This window comes from Siniperca chuatsi, linkage group LG15 (genome assembly GCF_020085105.1).
Source record: "Siniperca chuatsi isolate FFG_IHB_CAS linkage group LG15, ASM2008510v1, whole genome shotgun sequence".
Lineage (NCBI taxonomy): Eukaryota > Metazoa > Chordata > Actinopteri > Centrarchiformes > Sinipercidae > Siniperca > Siniperca chuatsi.
Window position 1 is genome coordinate 19,829,004 of NC_058056.1, and position 16,944 is coordinate 19,845,947.

At 41.0% G+C, this 16,944-nt stretch overlaps 1 protein-coding gene across 4 annotated transcripts in view; it reads left to right on the forward strand.

The window, feature by feature from the left end:
• The window catches only part of gna11b (guanine nucleotide binding protein (G protein), alpha 11b (Gq class)), a 30,499-nt gene extending 13,968 nt beyond the window's left edge, over positions 1 to 16,531 (forward strand). Inside the window, exons 3-9 of one of the 4 annotated variants that reach the window (XM_044167341.1) lie at positions 3,821 to 3,975; positions 5,329 to 5,457; positions 6,387 to 6,436; positions 6,575 to 6,674; positions 9,233 to 9,362; positions 9,552 to 9,705; positions 11,466 to 16,531. In XM_044167341.1, coding sequence (XP_044023276.1) covers positions 3,821 to 3,975; positions 5,329 to 5,457; positions 6,387 to 6,436; positions 6,575 to 6,674; positions 9,233 to 9,362; positions 9,552 to 9,705; positions 11,466 to 11,656 — 909 coding nt within the window. In that variant the 3' untranslated portion in view covers positions 11,657 to 16,531. Of the gene's footprint in view, positions 1 to 3,820; positions 3,976 to 5,328; positions 5,458 to 6,386; positions 6,437 to 6,545; positions 6,675 to 9,232; positions 9,363 to 9,551; positions 9,706 to 11,465 lie in introns of all 4 variants that reach the window. The other 3 variants (XM_044167342.1, XM_044167343.1, XM_044167344.1) reach the window with 3 other exon arrangements.
• The last annotated feature ends 413 nt before the right edge of the window (positions 16,532 to 16,944 follow it).

A 16,944-nucleotide genomic window follows, 5' to 3' on the forward strand; every position in this document is an offset into this window, starting at 1 on the left:
CCACCTGCACGCTGCCAGCTTCTCACCCTGCAGGGCTGGCCGGTTGGTGTTGAAAGCCCTGGAGAAGTCAAAAAACATGATCCTAACTGTGCTTGCCGGCTTATCCAGGTGGGTGTAGATGCGGTTCAGCAGGAAGATGATGGCGTCCTCAACTCCTAGCCGGGGCTGGTAGGCGAACTGAAGAGGGTCCAGGTGCTGTTCCAGCACCATTCTCTCCAGGGTCTTCATTATGTGGGAGGTCAGTGCCACCGGTCTGTAGTCCTTGAAGCCACTGGGACGCGGCGTCTTCGGCACAGGAACGAGGCAAGATGTCTTCCACAGAACAGGGACCGTTTGAAGATTCAGGTTGAAGACGTGTTGAAGGACTCCACATAGCTGTGGGGCACAGGCTTTTAGTACCCCGGGGCAAACGCCTTGAGTGGAGTTTAATCAGCGTTTCTCTCACCCAGTCAGCAGTCAGGCACACAGCAGAGGTTACAGGCAGGGGAGTGGGGGAGTCGGCTGTCTGGAGAGGGCCGTTAGCCTGAGAGCCGCTTGAGGGGGGTGTAGGACTCTCCCAGGAAGATGGAGGAGGGGGGAGGAGGGGGGAGCAGTGGACTTAGAGTCTGAGGGCAGACAGCAGCTGAGTTAGAGAGGGGATGAGCAGGAGCCGGTGTGTTGAATCTGTTAAAGAACAGATTAAGTTTGTTGGCCCTGTCCAAGCTGCCTTCAACTTCTCTGCTGCCAGTCAGTCTGAAGCCAGTGATGCTCTTCATGCCGCTCCAGACCTCATGTTGTTCTGCTGGAGTTTCCACGCCAGCTTCCTCCTGTACTTCTCCTTGGCGTCCTTGATCTTCACCTTCAGGTCAGCCTGGATTGCCCTCACCTCCTCCCTATTACCATCGGTAAAGGCCTTCCTCTTGGCATTCAGAATGTCTTTGATGTCCTTTGTTACCCACGGTTTGTTATTTGGATAACAATGGACCATCTTATTGGGACATTGCAGTCCACACAGAACTTAATGTAGCTAGTAATGCACTCAGTAAGCCTGACAATGTTCTCTCCATGAGGCTCACAGAGTGCATCCCAGTTTGTCACCTCAAAATATCCCTGAAGTGTCTCATAGGCCTCCTCTGACCATCTCCTCACTGTCCTTGTGGTCGCAGGCTGCCTTTTAACCAGAGGCACATAGCAGGGTTTGAGGTGAACCAGGTTGTGGTCTGACCTACCCAGGAGGGGGAGGGGCCAAGGGCTGTATGCATCCTTAACGTTAGCGTACAGCAGGTCCAGTGCCCTCTCCTCTCTACTAGGACAACTCCACATACTGGGTGAAATTAGTCAGTGATGTTGAAACTGAGATTAATATGAGTGCACTCGGGTGTTTAGTCTGGAGTTGTGCTATGGTGGTGTGAATGGCGTTGCACATCGATGCCAGTTTAGCAAAGGGGGGGATGTAAACAGTCACAACAATGTCGTGAGAATTCACGTGGCAAATAATATGGCCGGAGTCCCACAGCTAACAGTTCAATGTCGGGGCTACAGATACTCTGCTTGATAGTATCGTGACCAGGGTTACATCATCTGTTGTTGACCAGCACACTAATCTTGCCACCTTTTCGCTTACTGCTCCCGGTGTGATCCCTGTTGGCCTGAACAGTCTGAAAGCTGTCGCTGGAAACGTTATGGTTCGGGATATTCTGGTGTAGCCATGTCTGAGAAGCACATCAAACTACACTCACGGAACTCCATCTGACTCCGGGCTAACACCGTTAGCTCGTCCATTTTATTCGCCAGTGATCTCACCTTGCCCATGACGAGAGAAGGCAGACACAGCTTAAATCTTTTGTTCTTAAGTCTCTTTTGTCTGGACCCCTCTCTCTTCTCTCTTCTCTTGCCGCTTCGTTCCTCTGCGTCCTCGGTGCATCCTCCTCCAGATCTCAGTGGTGACATCGCTTGTCCTGGGCGCCATGCCGCTCGGCTTCAGCGTGATCAGCTGTTCCCTGGTGTAAACAATGCAGTCAAACAGTTGTTCTGCAACGGTTTCCTGACTGAGTAGCAGGAGAAGAAGTTTCACGGTGAAAAAAAATACCAAAACACTCTCTACTCTCATTTTCGTAAGGAGCGTAGTTTAAATTACACTTACATAAAAGTTTACTCAAGTTTTGAAGAAAAGGGAAAGCTAAAAGTTGGAAAAAGTGAGACGACGATACGGAGCAGCGGCAACAGACAGCATGCACATTGGCGCATGCGCACGTTCCTGCCAGTCATTTGTTCCAGAGTGCCCTTTTGATAATTAAATCTTTTACACTGCAGTGTCCATGGGGATTGATTTTAGGCTATATACACAATCACAAATAGGCTGTGTTTTAAGCATGCCTCAGGACACAAGCCACAGCCAAACTCTTTCAGTTTTTTTCAGTCATTCAGTGTTGATTGCCCCTCCAGATATAATATTTGAGTATTTGTACATAGGGATGCTTTTAATACAGTCAAATGACTGAAAATGAACTAGTTACCGGTGGTGTGGGCACAATACAACTACATAATTATAGTCTATTATTGTATGTTACATTGGTTCTCGATTCCAGTCCTCAGAGCCCTGCTGGTCTTTTATTGTGAACCTCTAATTGAGGACTGATTTACACCTGCGATGCAAGGTGAATGTAGTTTGCTACACAGTAGGACAGAAATCCACCACTATCCTTATCCTTCATAAGTACCAGTGCTTAGAATTACTCATCTACATTATGAACGAACAGCATAGTCACCTAAATATTGTGACCTAAAATAGCAAACAGATGTCCAGATGTTCCATAACAAGAACATGTTGGCATCCACAGATAATTAAGTGACACAAATATTTTGTGTAAAGAGGCATTGCTTATTTATTTTTGTCTAAGAAATATGTTGAATTGTTGTGTGTAATCCATCCATTCAAAACCCACACAAAATTGCAAAATGTTCTGGAGTAGGTAACAAAGTTGGCTGTAGTGGGATTATCAATTACATTTTGAAACAATTATTTCTCTACAAAAGCCCAGTGAATGCAGTCATTTCCTTTTTTTTTCATCAATCTTTGTGCTTCATATATCATATTTTTCTATTTTCTAAAGCAGAGTTGGTCTTAGGACAAACCTGACATGTATTTTACAAACACTTCACATTAGGCAGTGGTGAAAAAACAATTCCCCGATAATAGCAGGGTAGCAGTGTAGACAGTGGGCCAACTGTAAACTTAAAGTGGAGTAATTAATTATAAAAAAGTCCCATGAAATAAATAAATGTGGCATTATGAAATAGCAGTCCAATAAAATAAAAACCTATTTATTTATTTATTGAACCTTATCGACTCATTTATTAATTTCATGCACTCTTGATAAATTGGCACAAGTTCTTAATTTTCATATAAATAAATGTCAGTTTTGCTGCTTTTTTTTTTGTCCATTTGTCAACCTACAACCTCTTCATCTGTTGTTTTTCCCAGTTAGACCAATTGCGTGTTTTAGGTTTTTCCTAGGAAAAATCTCCAGGAGCACAAGAAGTGATGCATTTAGTTTGTCTAGCAGAAACATTATCTTTGGAATAAGTAGAATATGTGGGTGGTTAGGATCAGCCACCAGGTCCAAACAGACAGTGAAGATAGTTACAGATAGCTCAAATATCTTTGGCTGTAAATGTAAGGAAATAAGTAACTTGATAAATCTGGTTGTTTTTTGCACTATCTATATCTGTTTGCCCTGTCGTCTCTCTCACTGCCCTTCCCCATTCATCATTATCCCACATCTCAGTTTTTTTCTCTGCTCTTTATCTCACCTTTTCCCCTTTGCCCGTGTCTTCCCAGTCTAATGCCATGCTCGTGAAGGAGGTGGACATCGAGAAGATCAATGGGTTTGACCATCCCTACATTGTGGCTATCAAAAGCCTGTGGGCCGACCCAGGGATCCAGGAGGCCTATGACCGCCGCAGAGAGTACCAGCTCTCTGACTCCACTAAATAGTACGTCTGTCTGTCTTTATGTCTTTGTGTGTTTGTGTCTGTGTGTGTAGACATCGGGTAAGATCTCTGTCTGAGATTTAAGACTGGTATTTGTGTGACTGTGACACAATGTGTGAGTGTGCTTATGTAATTTTTGTGAGTGTATGTCTATGATGCTGGTTTGGGAACTGATTTATCAGTGTTGTTAATATAACTTGATTGTTAAAAATCCTTTTTTTATGTATGTGTTTACAAAGTCAGAATTTTCTGAAAACGCAATGATTTGATTGGGATTCTGACCCTTTATTTCATGTGTGGCAGGGAGACAATTGTCTCCAGAGACCAAGACACCAGTTTTCAAAATAATTAGGGTGTGTTTGGATGTGTGGTTGGTGGCAGGTTGTGTGTGTTTGTATGTTCTGTGTGTAATTACCTTGGTGGTTTTGTAATGTATGCACATTACCCTTTTGTCCATATGCAGTATTGGCTAACAAATTTCAAAATTCACCAGCCCGTTTCACTATGTAGCAATCTCATGTAAAAAATCTATAAGCCACAGACACAGAAGCCATATTTGGCTTTTAATTGTTGGTTATTGTACACCATGGACGTTTATCCACAGTAAATTATATTTGTTAGATGATTTTTTAGTAGTGTAATGTGTCATTCAGGTTCCTTACAACTGAGGGGACTGGGTGGAATGGCCCAGAGTTCATGCTGTCTCAACCAGCTAATAGTGAACAGAACAGTGACTTTGAAGCCTGTAATTTCACCCTATGTATAAACTACATGCTGTCATCTATAAACATAATGCAGCGTTAAACAGATAATACACACAGTCCGTTCTAATAATTTTTCAGCTTAGGTTTAATGTCTGTACTCCCCAGTAGTTTGCATTCTATATGCACCGATAAGCTAAAAACTGCTATGATTTCATTTTAAGGTTGAGCTTTTAAATGTCTGAATGTCAGTGGTAAGAGATACTCGCCTAACCACAGATTTTAAAAAAAACATTGGCACGGTGGACACACATTGTGTTTGTTGTTTGTAGTTAAATGTGTCAGCCTCCTGTTCTGTGGTTGTGTGTGCTTGCCACAATCACACTGTAATAATATGTGACCTCAGGCAAAATGGCCAAAGGCACTTGACTCACTTTCTAGTGCCCCCTGGTTGTGGACTTACTGTAGTACAGATTAATGCTGCTTAAAGTCTGCATGCATGCAGGTGTGCTTGCTATGTTGGAATATGTATGTTATGGTAAATATGCAAGCTATGTTTTTACATGTGTATGAGTGAGTGAGAAAGATCAGAGAATCATTGAATATATCTATTTCAGTGTTATCCACAGTCTTATAATGTAATGTATATCTCCAGTTACCTTAGTGATATAGACCGTGTGACTGCGGAGGGATACGTTCCCACCCAGCAGGATGTGCTGAGGGTCCGTGTTCCCACCACGGGTATAATAGAGTACCCGTTTGATCTGGAGAACGTCATCTTCAGGTACCCCCATGGCACCAAGACTGGAGCATCACCATAGCTAGAGGACAGAACCCACTGATGACTGTCAGGATATTAACACATTAGTTAAGCATGAGGCTAGGATTTTGTAAATGGTACTCTTTAAAAATTGGCTGAAAAATTACTAGATGGTTTGTATACAAGGGTTACTATCTCAGTGCACTTATGACACAATTACAAACTTGCAAGTGCCCTCACATTACTATGGTGAACGCACATGTTACTTGGCAAGGCCCATTTGTCTGAATAGACCCAGTTGTCCTACAGAGAAAAATAAAGATTATGTTGTGTTTAGATCAAATGAGCCTGAGGGCCGCCACATTGGTTAACCTGATTAGATACCAGTGGTTTGTGTTCAGAATTGTGCTGAGGTTCTGGTTGCAGGATAAAAACTAAGGCTGGACATGCTGCACTGAAGCATGTGGGGAGCAGCCACCAAATACCAGATGAAGAAGGCTTAGACAGTGATGTCAAAGATTCTCCAAGAAGTTTTTGTAAAACTGAGGCAATTGGGCACAGTTTAAAATACAGAAGACTTGAAACTTTTTAAATTGAATTTCAAATTGAAATGCCTTTGGGAATAAAGCAGGGAATATGTTTCCTGCTATCCTTGATATCATACTTGTCCAACCTTCTCTATCTTACCCAGGTGCTGCTGTCTCTGCTGTGGAAGTCACTGCTGCTGCTGTCACTGATGCCACCTCACTGTCTGCAACATAATCCACAAACTACTTGACCTCACTGCAAATTGTTATCAATTAAAAAGAGTCAAGTAAACTCAAAGCTACAGTTTCAAGTTAACGGCTAATCTCAAAAGTCTCTTATGTTGGTTTATGGACAGAGAGTGTTGGTGGAGCAGTGACACTGACTAACACCCTTTTTGTTTCTGAAATGTGGCCTTTTCTGTGAAGCCTCCTCAACAGGACTGATCCACACTTCCTGGAATGGCAGGGGGGTTGCGGTAATTGCCTGTCACGCTTTTATATAACTGTTTTCCTGTCTTTTTTTCTCTCTTTATCTCTTTTTTTTTTTCTTTTCTTTTTTTTTTTTTTCGACCGGCCTGCCTGTAGTTATCTTTCCGATCTGGATCGTATTGCAGATTCCAACTATCTTCCCACTCAGCAGGATGTGCTCAGGGTGCGCATCCCCACTACAGGAATCATAGAGTACCCATTCGACTTGCAAAGCATCATTTTCAGGTAGAAAGACACCTGTTTTGGCTCAGTCACTCTTTGTTATGTTGTGACATCATTAACCCATACGTCATCTGATGTGTTTTTGTCCAAAGCCCCAAATAAACCGCGTTTTTTTTGTCTTCCCATTAATGGAAAGAACTTGTAACTTTTAATTTATGCATTTGACTTAAGTGTCTGTATCCCATTCTTACTCCTTAACGCTTCCCTCCAATCATAGAATTTAAGTCATTACCATTTTATAGTCTCCTCATCAACCGCAATTGTACCGTACATAACACATCCCCCTAATGAACACAAAGTCCTACATTCGGGTGCCCAGTCTCTGTAAATGGGTCACCTCCTCTCTTCCTCCTCCTCTCCTCCTTTCCTCTCCGGCTGGCAGAAGAAACGAGGTCGTCCTCTCTGTGGTGGAGGAATGTTATTTTGGGCAGCAGGTCCTGCAGGGCCTGTATTGGCCCTGGGTCTCTGTGGACCACAGTGGACTGGGCCACCACCAGGGGGCAGCCTTGCACTGTGACTTATACTAGATTCTTGCAGCTTTCTCAGAGACCATGTTACACCTGGTCTGGAGGCTTGCACCTGTGCATCCAGAAGTGCAACTAAGTACACAAAGTTAAGCATTAAATTGTACTGATGTAATTTATAAAATGGCTTGACATAAAAGGAAAGATTTTACTGAATCAGTTGTCACATATGAAGGCTTAATGAAACTGGGACCTAAACTCCCTGATGAGTGAAGGGTGACCTTGTCAAGGTGAAGCTCAGGAAGCCGAAACCTTATGAGGATCCACACATGTATTTCAGCCAGGATTGCTGTTCATGAATGCTTCAGCAAATGCCAGCCATTCTACCTGCAGGCCCATGTGCTAAGTCAAAGTTATCATGCCAGTTTTTGCATAGTTAGTTGTATTAGTTCATCTCTTAGGAATTATATATATTATACTTCTTGTGATGCAATTTTCTCAGCTTGTAGCTTCTCATTAGGTTGCATAGGAGGCGTCCTACCATGAAAAGGATCCCACCATCAGAGGTGCCCCCTGTATCTTTCATCAGCATTTCAACTCTGCCTCCTGTCCTCTCTGTCATCTATCTTTTGTTCCTGGCCCCCTCTCCATCTCTTCTTTTGCCCTTAATTTTATGTTCCTCCTGTTTCCCCATTTTTCTTCTCCAAGTGCGTTTCAAAACTTCACAATTATGTTTCGTGCAGTGCTTTATCACACACACCAGGGTTGAGAAAGCTATCTAGTAGAAAGATGACTGCGCCATGACCCTCCATTTTCACTATAACACAAGTACAGACTGATCTAGTATCAGATGTAATGTTGACTCCTTGTATGATTAGATCAATGCCACTCAATTTAAGAATTCTGCTAAGGTATTTCCTTCAAGAAAATGCATTTCCTACTGAGACAGTTTGAATGCACAATAGACAATTTGTTACACAGCTACCTGTGTGTTCCAGTGCTACTTGACAGGTTGAACCACACCTCATTTTTGTTGTATATTGGTTGAGAATAACTGGTTGTTTTATACATATATGTAGTGTTCTGAGAAGGGCGGGTTACGCAAACTTCTACAGAGAATACCCATTTAGCTATGAAAACAGACTTTTGTACATATATCACATTCTCATTCCTGACTTTTTGGACTTTTGACAAACAATACAAATAGCACAATTTTGTAATGTGAGTGGCATTCATTTTAAAACTGATCCTAGATCTGTCTTAAACAGGACTTTTCATCTTTGTGGTGGCATGCATGACTCACTCACTCACTCACAAGAACAAAAGCATATTCATACTACATTTGTTTATTTATTTGTTGTTTGTTTAGTTTTTTGCCAAATATAGAGATCTGCACATGTTTCCTCTGAGTCCCTTTAAAACTCATGGCCAAGAAGTTGTGAATTTGATTGATCCTCTTCTTAAGGTGTTGAATCCATCAGGTGTTAGTTTTTTCTCAAACAAATTTGCTTAAAATGAAGTTAACAGGACTGCAGAATAGTATCATTTTTTTTTCTTTCTTTCTTTTTTAAAACAAATGATCAGGACCCAAAATAAATCTTCTAATGTCTCCTTAAATATGCTTTCATGGGTCCCAGAATGAGAGACTATATCTTTATTTGGGTCATGTGCTGAAAATGTTTAAGGAAAACATACACCAGAGAATGTCTTTAGGACGAATCTTCACAGAAAAAATAGTTCCTCTTATTTTAGTGTTCTTCTGTTATAAATGCCTTATTTTGTACAAAGCAGGCCATAATTCTGTACATTTGTAATGTAATTAAATAAACAAGGTTCACAACTTGGTGCCACCAGTAAATATATCTTGATGGATTCAAAACATCCTTTAGAAAAAACACCAAAGTACTGTCCTTAAAGATATTCTAGGATATTGAGAATTTGAACTTCTGTCCTGTTAAAACACTGAGCACTGTTAGTCACTGATCTTGAAATAGATTACTGAACATGAACTAGGCCGCCAAGAGATATATGCTAATGTTTTCCCCCTTCTTGCTTCTTCACTTGTTATTCCCCTCTTCACCTTCATCCTGCCGTCAGGATGGTGGATGTAGGAGGTCAACGGTCAGAGAGGAGGAAGTGGATTCACTGCTTTGAGAATGTCACCTCCATTATGTTTCTTGTGGCGCTGAGTGAGTACGACCAGGTCCTGGTGGAGTCCGACAACGAGGTAGGTGAACATAAAAACAGCTTGTTTTAGGTATTTGTTATACAGTATCTGCAACACCTTGACCATTCATTAAAAAACACTGAAGTTTTACAGTTATATGCGTTGTGCAATGCATACATCTCAACAAGTTGTGTCAAGAATTGAAACTAAACACAACTCTTATCTCTGTTCACCTGCTCTCTGCACCAGAACCGTATGGAGGAGAGTAAAGCTCTGTTCAGGACTATCATTACCTACCCCTGGTTTCAAAACTCCTCCGTCATCCTCTTCCTCAACAAGAAGGACCTGCTAGAGGAGAAGATCGCCTACTCACACTTGGTGGACTATTTCCCTGAGTTTGATGGTGAGATCATCTATACGTGTGTGTGCGCTAATCTGGCCCATTGCTAATCTAGCAATGTACAGTTGGAAGTCACCCCCTCAGATAAATGAATGTAGCTTATGTGAATGTGTTATTCAGTGTTAAAACACCAGTCTGAAATTAGTTATGACCATATTATTTGCAAGAAAAGTAATGTTGATGTTACCACTTTTAACCAACTTGATTTGTCTATCAATTTGTTTGTCCCAGTATTACAAAAAGTGTGTAATATTTAGTATGATATGGATATAGTGATATGATGCATTTTAAAGTAGTTCAACATTTTGGGAATTACACTTATTTACTTGTTCGAGAGTTAGAGTAGAGGATTTATAACACTTTCATGTCTGTGTGTTAAGTACTGAGCTATTGCTAGTTATCTTAGTTTAGCATAACTGGAAGCAGAGGGAAACAGCTAGCCTCTCTCTCTCTCTCACTCACACTCACACTCTCACACACACACACACACACACACACACACACACACACACACACACACACACAAAGCTTACCAGCACCTCTAAATCTTAGAAATTGTTGAATATTGTTTGTTTGTGGTTTCAGGGGGCATTACATGTTGTAACTCTTTCTTGACAAACAACATTTTATCCACCCATGCAGTACTTCTATGCAACATATCCAGCTATAGTGTGGGTTGCTATTTTTGGTCAGTGATTCTGTGTATACATATCTAAGTATGATGGTACCAAATCTGTAAACCTCACCGTGAAGACAATATATTTCAAACACAAAGGCAATTCAAACTGCTTTACACAGGCTAAAACCACATATTGATATTTCTACATTTCTGTTTTTGTATGAATTAAACAAATGTGATACAATGTGTTAATTTGTGAGTTTTAGAGTTTAAGATTGAGCCAGGTTAGTTGTTTCCCCCTGCTTCCAGTCTTTATACTAAGCTAAAGCTGCAATCAGACAGAGTGCACTATTTGCAGTGAGAGGCGTCTTTTGTCAGTTTTTTTCTATAGGCAGTAAGCGTTTTGCACACTGCTAATGCACCCCGGGCGCCTTGCGTTTTAGATGCTTGGAGTGCCTCACTTTTTTGCATATACAGATCTGTGAGTTTATTACACAGCAAGATCAGTTGGTTAGGCTAAGGAAAGGTGATGTGTTGTATGTTGTAGTATTCTCCGACATGCCAGGGGGCAGACAAACAAAATATCTTCTGAATAAGCAAGAAGTCAACGAGCGTTACTGGAAGAATGTCATTATCCAACATGGCAATCCCTCATACTTTTCCACACTTTCCTACAAAATGATTTATCTTTTGCCAGTGTGGTGGTGATCTCCATGAACTGAGAGTCATTTGGCTGTCCCTGTGGTCTCTCAAAGAAGGGTGGTAGATGTGTTTTGTAGAGGCGAACCTGCTCGGTCAGCTTCGGCGTCCATGTTGAAATGAAAAGCGCACTGTGCGCCCTGGGCACAAAAATTCACAGGTGCACAACCAAGCTCTGCGACAGCTTGTGGTACGACACGAAAGGTGCAATGATGTCATTTTTGGTCCACTGACCCTCGCGCCGGGGACACTGCATCGAGCATAAACTAGGTTTAAAGCTCTATACTGAATGCACAGACATGACAGTTGTATCAATCGTCTCATCTGACGCTAATATAGAAAGCAAGTAAGTTTATTTACCAAATCGTTGACCTACTCCTTTTTAAATGTTTTTATGGTGAGAAATAAATCGACGTTTGCCTGTGCTTGTCTGTTTCTATCTCAGGACCCCAGAGAGATGCACAGGCAGCGCGGGAGTTCATCCTCAAGATGTTTGTGGACTTGAACCCAGACAGCGACAAGATCATCTACTCTCACTTCACTTGTGCCACGGACACTGAGAACATCCGCTTTGTGTTTGCAGCTGTCAAAGACACCATCCTACAGCTCAATCTCAAAGAGTACAATCTGGTGTGAGGGCTCACATACGACGCACATCTCCTCCCCATTGCACAAATGCACACCTCTTTCCGAGTGTGCGCTCTACTCCACATGCATTACACAGCACACCATGCCGGCTCACACACACACACACCAACAGAACCCTTCTTTTTTTTTTCCCCCCAGTACAGTATATTCACAAATCCTCCCACCTGCAAACGCCGCCCCTCCTCTTTCACCAAAGCTCACCCCCTTCCTCCTTCGCTTGGCAGCTTGAGTCCTCGCTCCTCCTAAAGCTGCTCCATGTGTCAGATCTGGCCCTGGCTGCTGGCTCTGGCACATTTCATCTGGCACACAAACCTTTCACACAGGCTGTACAGTGACTGAAGGGGACTTTGGTGTTTGTGTGTGTGTGTTTGTGTGTGTGTGTGTTTGGGGCAGCATTGACTAGCGAGGAGCTGTGTTTTGGTGAATAGCGGCATCAAACCCCTTTTGGCCCTCTGGAGTTGACCCTCAGCAGTGTGAGATCAGATCCTCCGTCGTGTCCTTTCTGAGCTCCTTTCCGGTGTGGAAGGAAGTGAATACTGTATCTCCTGAAACCAATCAAGGACCAGTGAGTGGCATTATGCATCTTGGGACAGAGTGACTCGGGGAGGAAGTGAGTTCGCACACCGGACACAAGTGGATGGGGCTGAGGATTCTGTCTCCACCTCGCATCTATGAATGTACCCACCAGTGTGAGCATCGCAATCGCAAAAAAAAAAAAAATATTATGAAGTAAATGCTTATGTAAACACTTAAAACAAAAAGCACGAGAGGGCAAGACATAGCTTATCAAAATGTGTTCATTGCTGAGATTTTTAAAATGTTTTTAATGATAGAAATGTGTTGCTACATCTACTTCTCTTTAACAAATAATGGCTAAAAGGAATGGTGATAAGAAGTGGTAAGAAAAACTTCTTTTAAAAACAAAACAAAGACCTCTAAAAAGAAGCAACCAGAAATTTACTTGACATAAGTATCCTTTAAAGATTTCTGTGGGATTTGTGTTTCATGTTTAAGTTAATCACATCGCTTCCCTCCTCCAGATGTTTTCTGTATGGATTCACAGGGACAATCTTCCATGTGACTGTCACAGCATCTGGCTCCACTGATACACCCCCACACCCTTATTACAAAACACTAGTAGCGGGTGAGAGGACCCTGCTTTCGACACAGGCTTTGCTCTGATTGGTGGAGACAGATGTGGAGGGAAGGGTGATGTCATCAGTGTTTATCAGCCCACAGAGCACATCTGCAGCTCGGGCTGCAAGTAGCTTATTCAACAAAATAAAAGCTGTAAATTAAACACGCCCACACCCCGGGGTGTGAATGGAATCCATGCGGTAACACACCTGCATCATTCAGCCATCCAATCAGACACACTTCCTGACGGTGACATAGTTATCGCATCAGGTTGTGCTTCTGTTTACTTTATTTTATTTTTTATTTTATTTTTTAACTGTATAGTCACTTTGTTTATATAAAGATTGCTTGCTGTTGAGTGGTGAGAGGAAGGGGGGGCTTTGAACCTTTCACAGAAAACGCACTCTGAAGTCTGCAAACGTTGTTTGTGTATATTTGTTTGTAAATACATATACACAAAACACTCCTGTACAAAAACGCTCTGTGGTACACCATCTTTGGCTAAAAACAAACGAAAAAACAACAAAAAAAGTATCAACGTCTTTCGTTAGCATACTGTTTTTTTCCTATGAATTTATGGTAGTAGTGATACTGTGATTATGGATTATGTTCACTTGATTAATAGGACTACACAGAGCTGAGTGGTGTTGAAACGATTGGCAAGGGGCAATAGTCAGTCAGAGAAAAGAGGTTCCTCCCAACCAGCCTCTCGACTCCACGCTACTGCAACAGTTCTGCCTCCTGAGTATACTAACTAGGGCTGGTAAAAATCTTCACAGTATGGTGACAAGATGATTTTAAGAGTAATTAAAGATTTTTTTATTTATCTAATTTATGGACCAGGTTTAAAGGTGTTGATAATTTGACTGCTTTTAATTCTGTCATGTTGAAGTGCTCCTTTTCTCATGGCGGAGCCTACTTGAGTCTGAACTGCTGTAAAAAAAAAAAAAAAAACGAATGTCTGGTATAGTAAGGACTTTATCTCTGCTTTCTATTTCTTATTGAGACATTTCCAGTTGTACTTGCACCACATCACATCTCCATCCATGATAATACTGTTTGGTTTTCTTTACGAGCCCTCACATTTGTTTTGTTTGATTTTGAAAAAAAAAAAAGAAAGGAAAAAAAGAAACTTGTATTTCCTCTTGGTTTATAGACGCAGCGCTGTAATGCATACCTAGAAAAATGTACAGTACGAACGTAGGTGGACTTTTTTTTTAATCAGTGATTGAAGACCCACGCGATCCATGCTTGCTATTTGTAATTTAACACAAAAATTCTGTCGGTTTTTTGCATTGTTAATTTCCAGTTTTTTGAGGCTTGCTTTGATAGTGCCAGTGAAGTGCAGATATACTTTTTTGGTCTTTGACCTTTTCTACAGGTGACTTATCCTTCATCCTCATTAAGGGCTATCACAGTGCATCAGGCATCAGACAGCGGGGAGTGGAGTACAGGACCACACTGAAGTCATCCACTACTAATCCTTGTTTATAAATGGAGATTACTTGCAGTATGTGCTATAAGAAGTATAGGCAGGGTGTTAATTCAAACGTAAGGTGTGTGTAGAGTGTTTACCAACACTAAGCAGTTTTCTTTATGTATTTCTTTATATATCTGGCCCTTTTTGTGAATTAAGTGGACCCAGCATCTGGCTCTCTGACTATCAGTATAGAAACACTTGTCACTAAAGACACTACTACCAGAACAAGTATTGCACGATTCCCCAAGTATTTGACTTGTAGCTGATAGCCATGAAATCTTAATGGCCATGTTTGCGTCTTTGCATGTTTTAACCCATAAACTACAGATCTCATACTTTATTGTTGACCATTTCTCCAGTTTATAAATTGATTTCCTACTTTGCATGTAGCCATTGGTTTCCATTCATGCTAGTAAGGTTTGAAAAATACTTGCAGAGAGTTTAAACTTGATTCTGAGAGATAATCCATACCACAGTAGACATTTAGTCACTTTTTTTTTTTTTTTTTTTTTTTGGTCAAGCTTGCATTATTGTGCAACAGTTACAGCCGTATTTAGTGAGCAGGAGCTCACAGATTTAATGAATGTAACTGTTCAAGGAAACACTGAATTTCATACTGACACTGACAAAGAAACTAGTTAATGTGAATCAGTTATGTCTGGCCAATACCCTATTGCTAAATAAGGTCAATATTGGCACAGACAAACAATGCGGCATGTCTGATCGGTGCACCCTTACAACTAAGATGAGAATATAGGGAAAAATATAAGGAAATCAAAAATATAGGGAATCAATCTAAAAACTGAAGGTATGCTTCAAAAATGGTGAGCAGTGATGTAAAGTTTGAACTAAGCTGATGGGGCTAAAATATATATTTTATAAAATGCCAGTGTAGTCCTTAACTGCCATTTTGTCTGCTGAGAATGACGCTATCCTTGAGCGTAAGAAGCAGACAGCCAATCGTTAGACTGCTGTCATAAAGAGGGTCTGGATACCAGTATTGAAGTGGAACAATATAGCAGTATGGATACCCAAGTATTTATCAGTAGTTGTGTTAAGATTTACTGTGTGAGTGCAGCTCACTTAAATGGTGACGAACCATGTTGTATTATTAGACTTGACACTACAACTCTGGCACATGGTGACGGGCCGTTAGTGTAGGTTTGGTAGTGTGTTAGCAGTCCAGTGTTGCACAGTGTGTTTTTGACACATTTAATCTGTATGAGCTGGAAAGGGAAGGGCAGTCTGTATGAAACTTAAATCTCCTTCTCATTCTTTCATTCTTGTCCATTTTGAGCAATGACCAGTGGACAGACTGGATTGGTTTTTCACTACAACACACTCTTATTTATTGCCTTTCATTGCCTTGAATAATGAAAGATGGTGTTGCGGGCCCTTTATGGTTTTTGAGGCTTTGCTTTGTGACCTTTTGGGTGGCCGTGGTTGTGTGAAGTCCCTTCCTGTGGGCTTGTTCGAATAAGTGAAATCAAACTTATCTTTTGGCCATCTGTGTGGAGTCGGTGCATATTCAAAACTTAAATCTTGTTCTGTTTTTTTTGTTGTTGTTTTTTTTTTCCATTTCCTGTATGATAAGAAAACATTACCAGAACACTATTATTTAGGACCACTTGATTTATTTTTCCTCACTCTAATGAAACCTGAAGGTCAATTGTGTAGTGGTGTATAAAATGCTGTTTTATTTCTTTTCTTTATTTTGTATGTAAACCAAATGTAAATTATGTATTATACTGAGTGTGCCAACCCCACTCTCTAGAGCCAGGCTCTCTCTAAGTGCCAACGCTGTGGTCATCATCAAAGGACCACCACCTGAGATGGTCCCCCTTTTTAAATAAAACACACCGGAGACTAAAAGGATAGATGATTAAGTACACACAAAGACTTTATTCTGTATTTAAGATTGAAGATTTAAAAGATAATCTGCTGTTTTTTAAGAAACTGTAATTATAATTGCATGTGCTGTTTATTTTGTGTTGGAAGTGAGGGCTTTGATTTCATTGAAGCAGAGCCCTTAATGAAGGGGGTTCAATCAGTTGGTTATTATCGATTATTGATTTACATAACTCTTGCCATATTTTTTTATGTTTCATGTATTTGTTTCAACCACTGTTGCCTGATCCTCATTCAAACATGAACATGACTTATGATCATTGCCGCCTTCTAAGAGAGAAACATAATGACAAGGTATCTGTTTTAAATTGAAATAAATTTGTTCCTATACTTGCTCATTGTGTGTGTGCTGAGTGGGTTTCCTGATTTTGTATGATTTAAGTTGAAGACTGAGGTCACTCACTGTGTTATGACAGTTACATCTCTAATGTCCAAGCCACCCGATACTATATATACTGTACTATACTGTATATATCATATTAATGTAGTATGGCTACAGTAGAGCTGGCCAGAGGTGTAAGCAAATCAAGCAGCCATCAGGGGTCCACGAATTACCTTAAAATGTAAACTCTCCAGGTTTCTGGTTTAGTTATAATAACCGATAGCAAAACCCAAAAAACGGAAAATATGGGGGTGCAATATTGCAGCTCCTGGCTGTCAGCTGTGTGAAGCTATAGGGACATGTTCATGAAATATATCAATAAAATATTTTGGGATGATTCAAAATAAAAAAATTTGGGGCACTGTATTA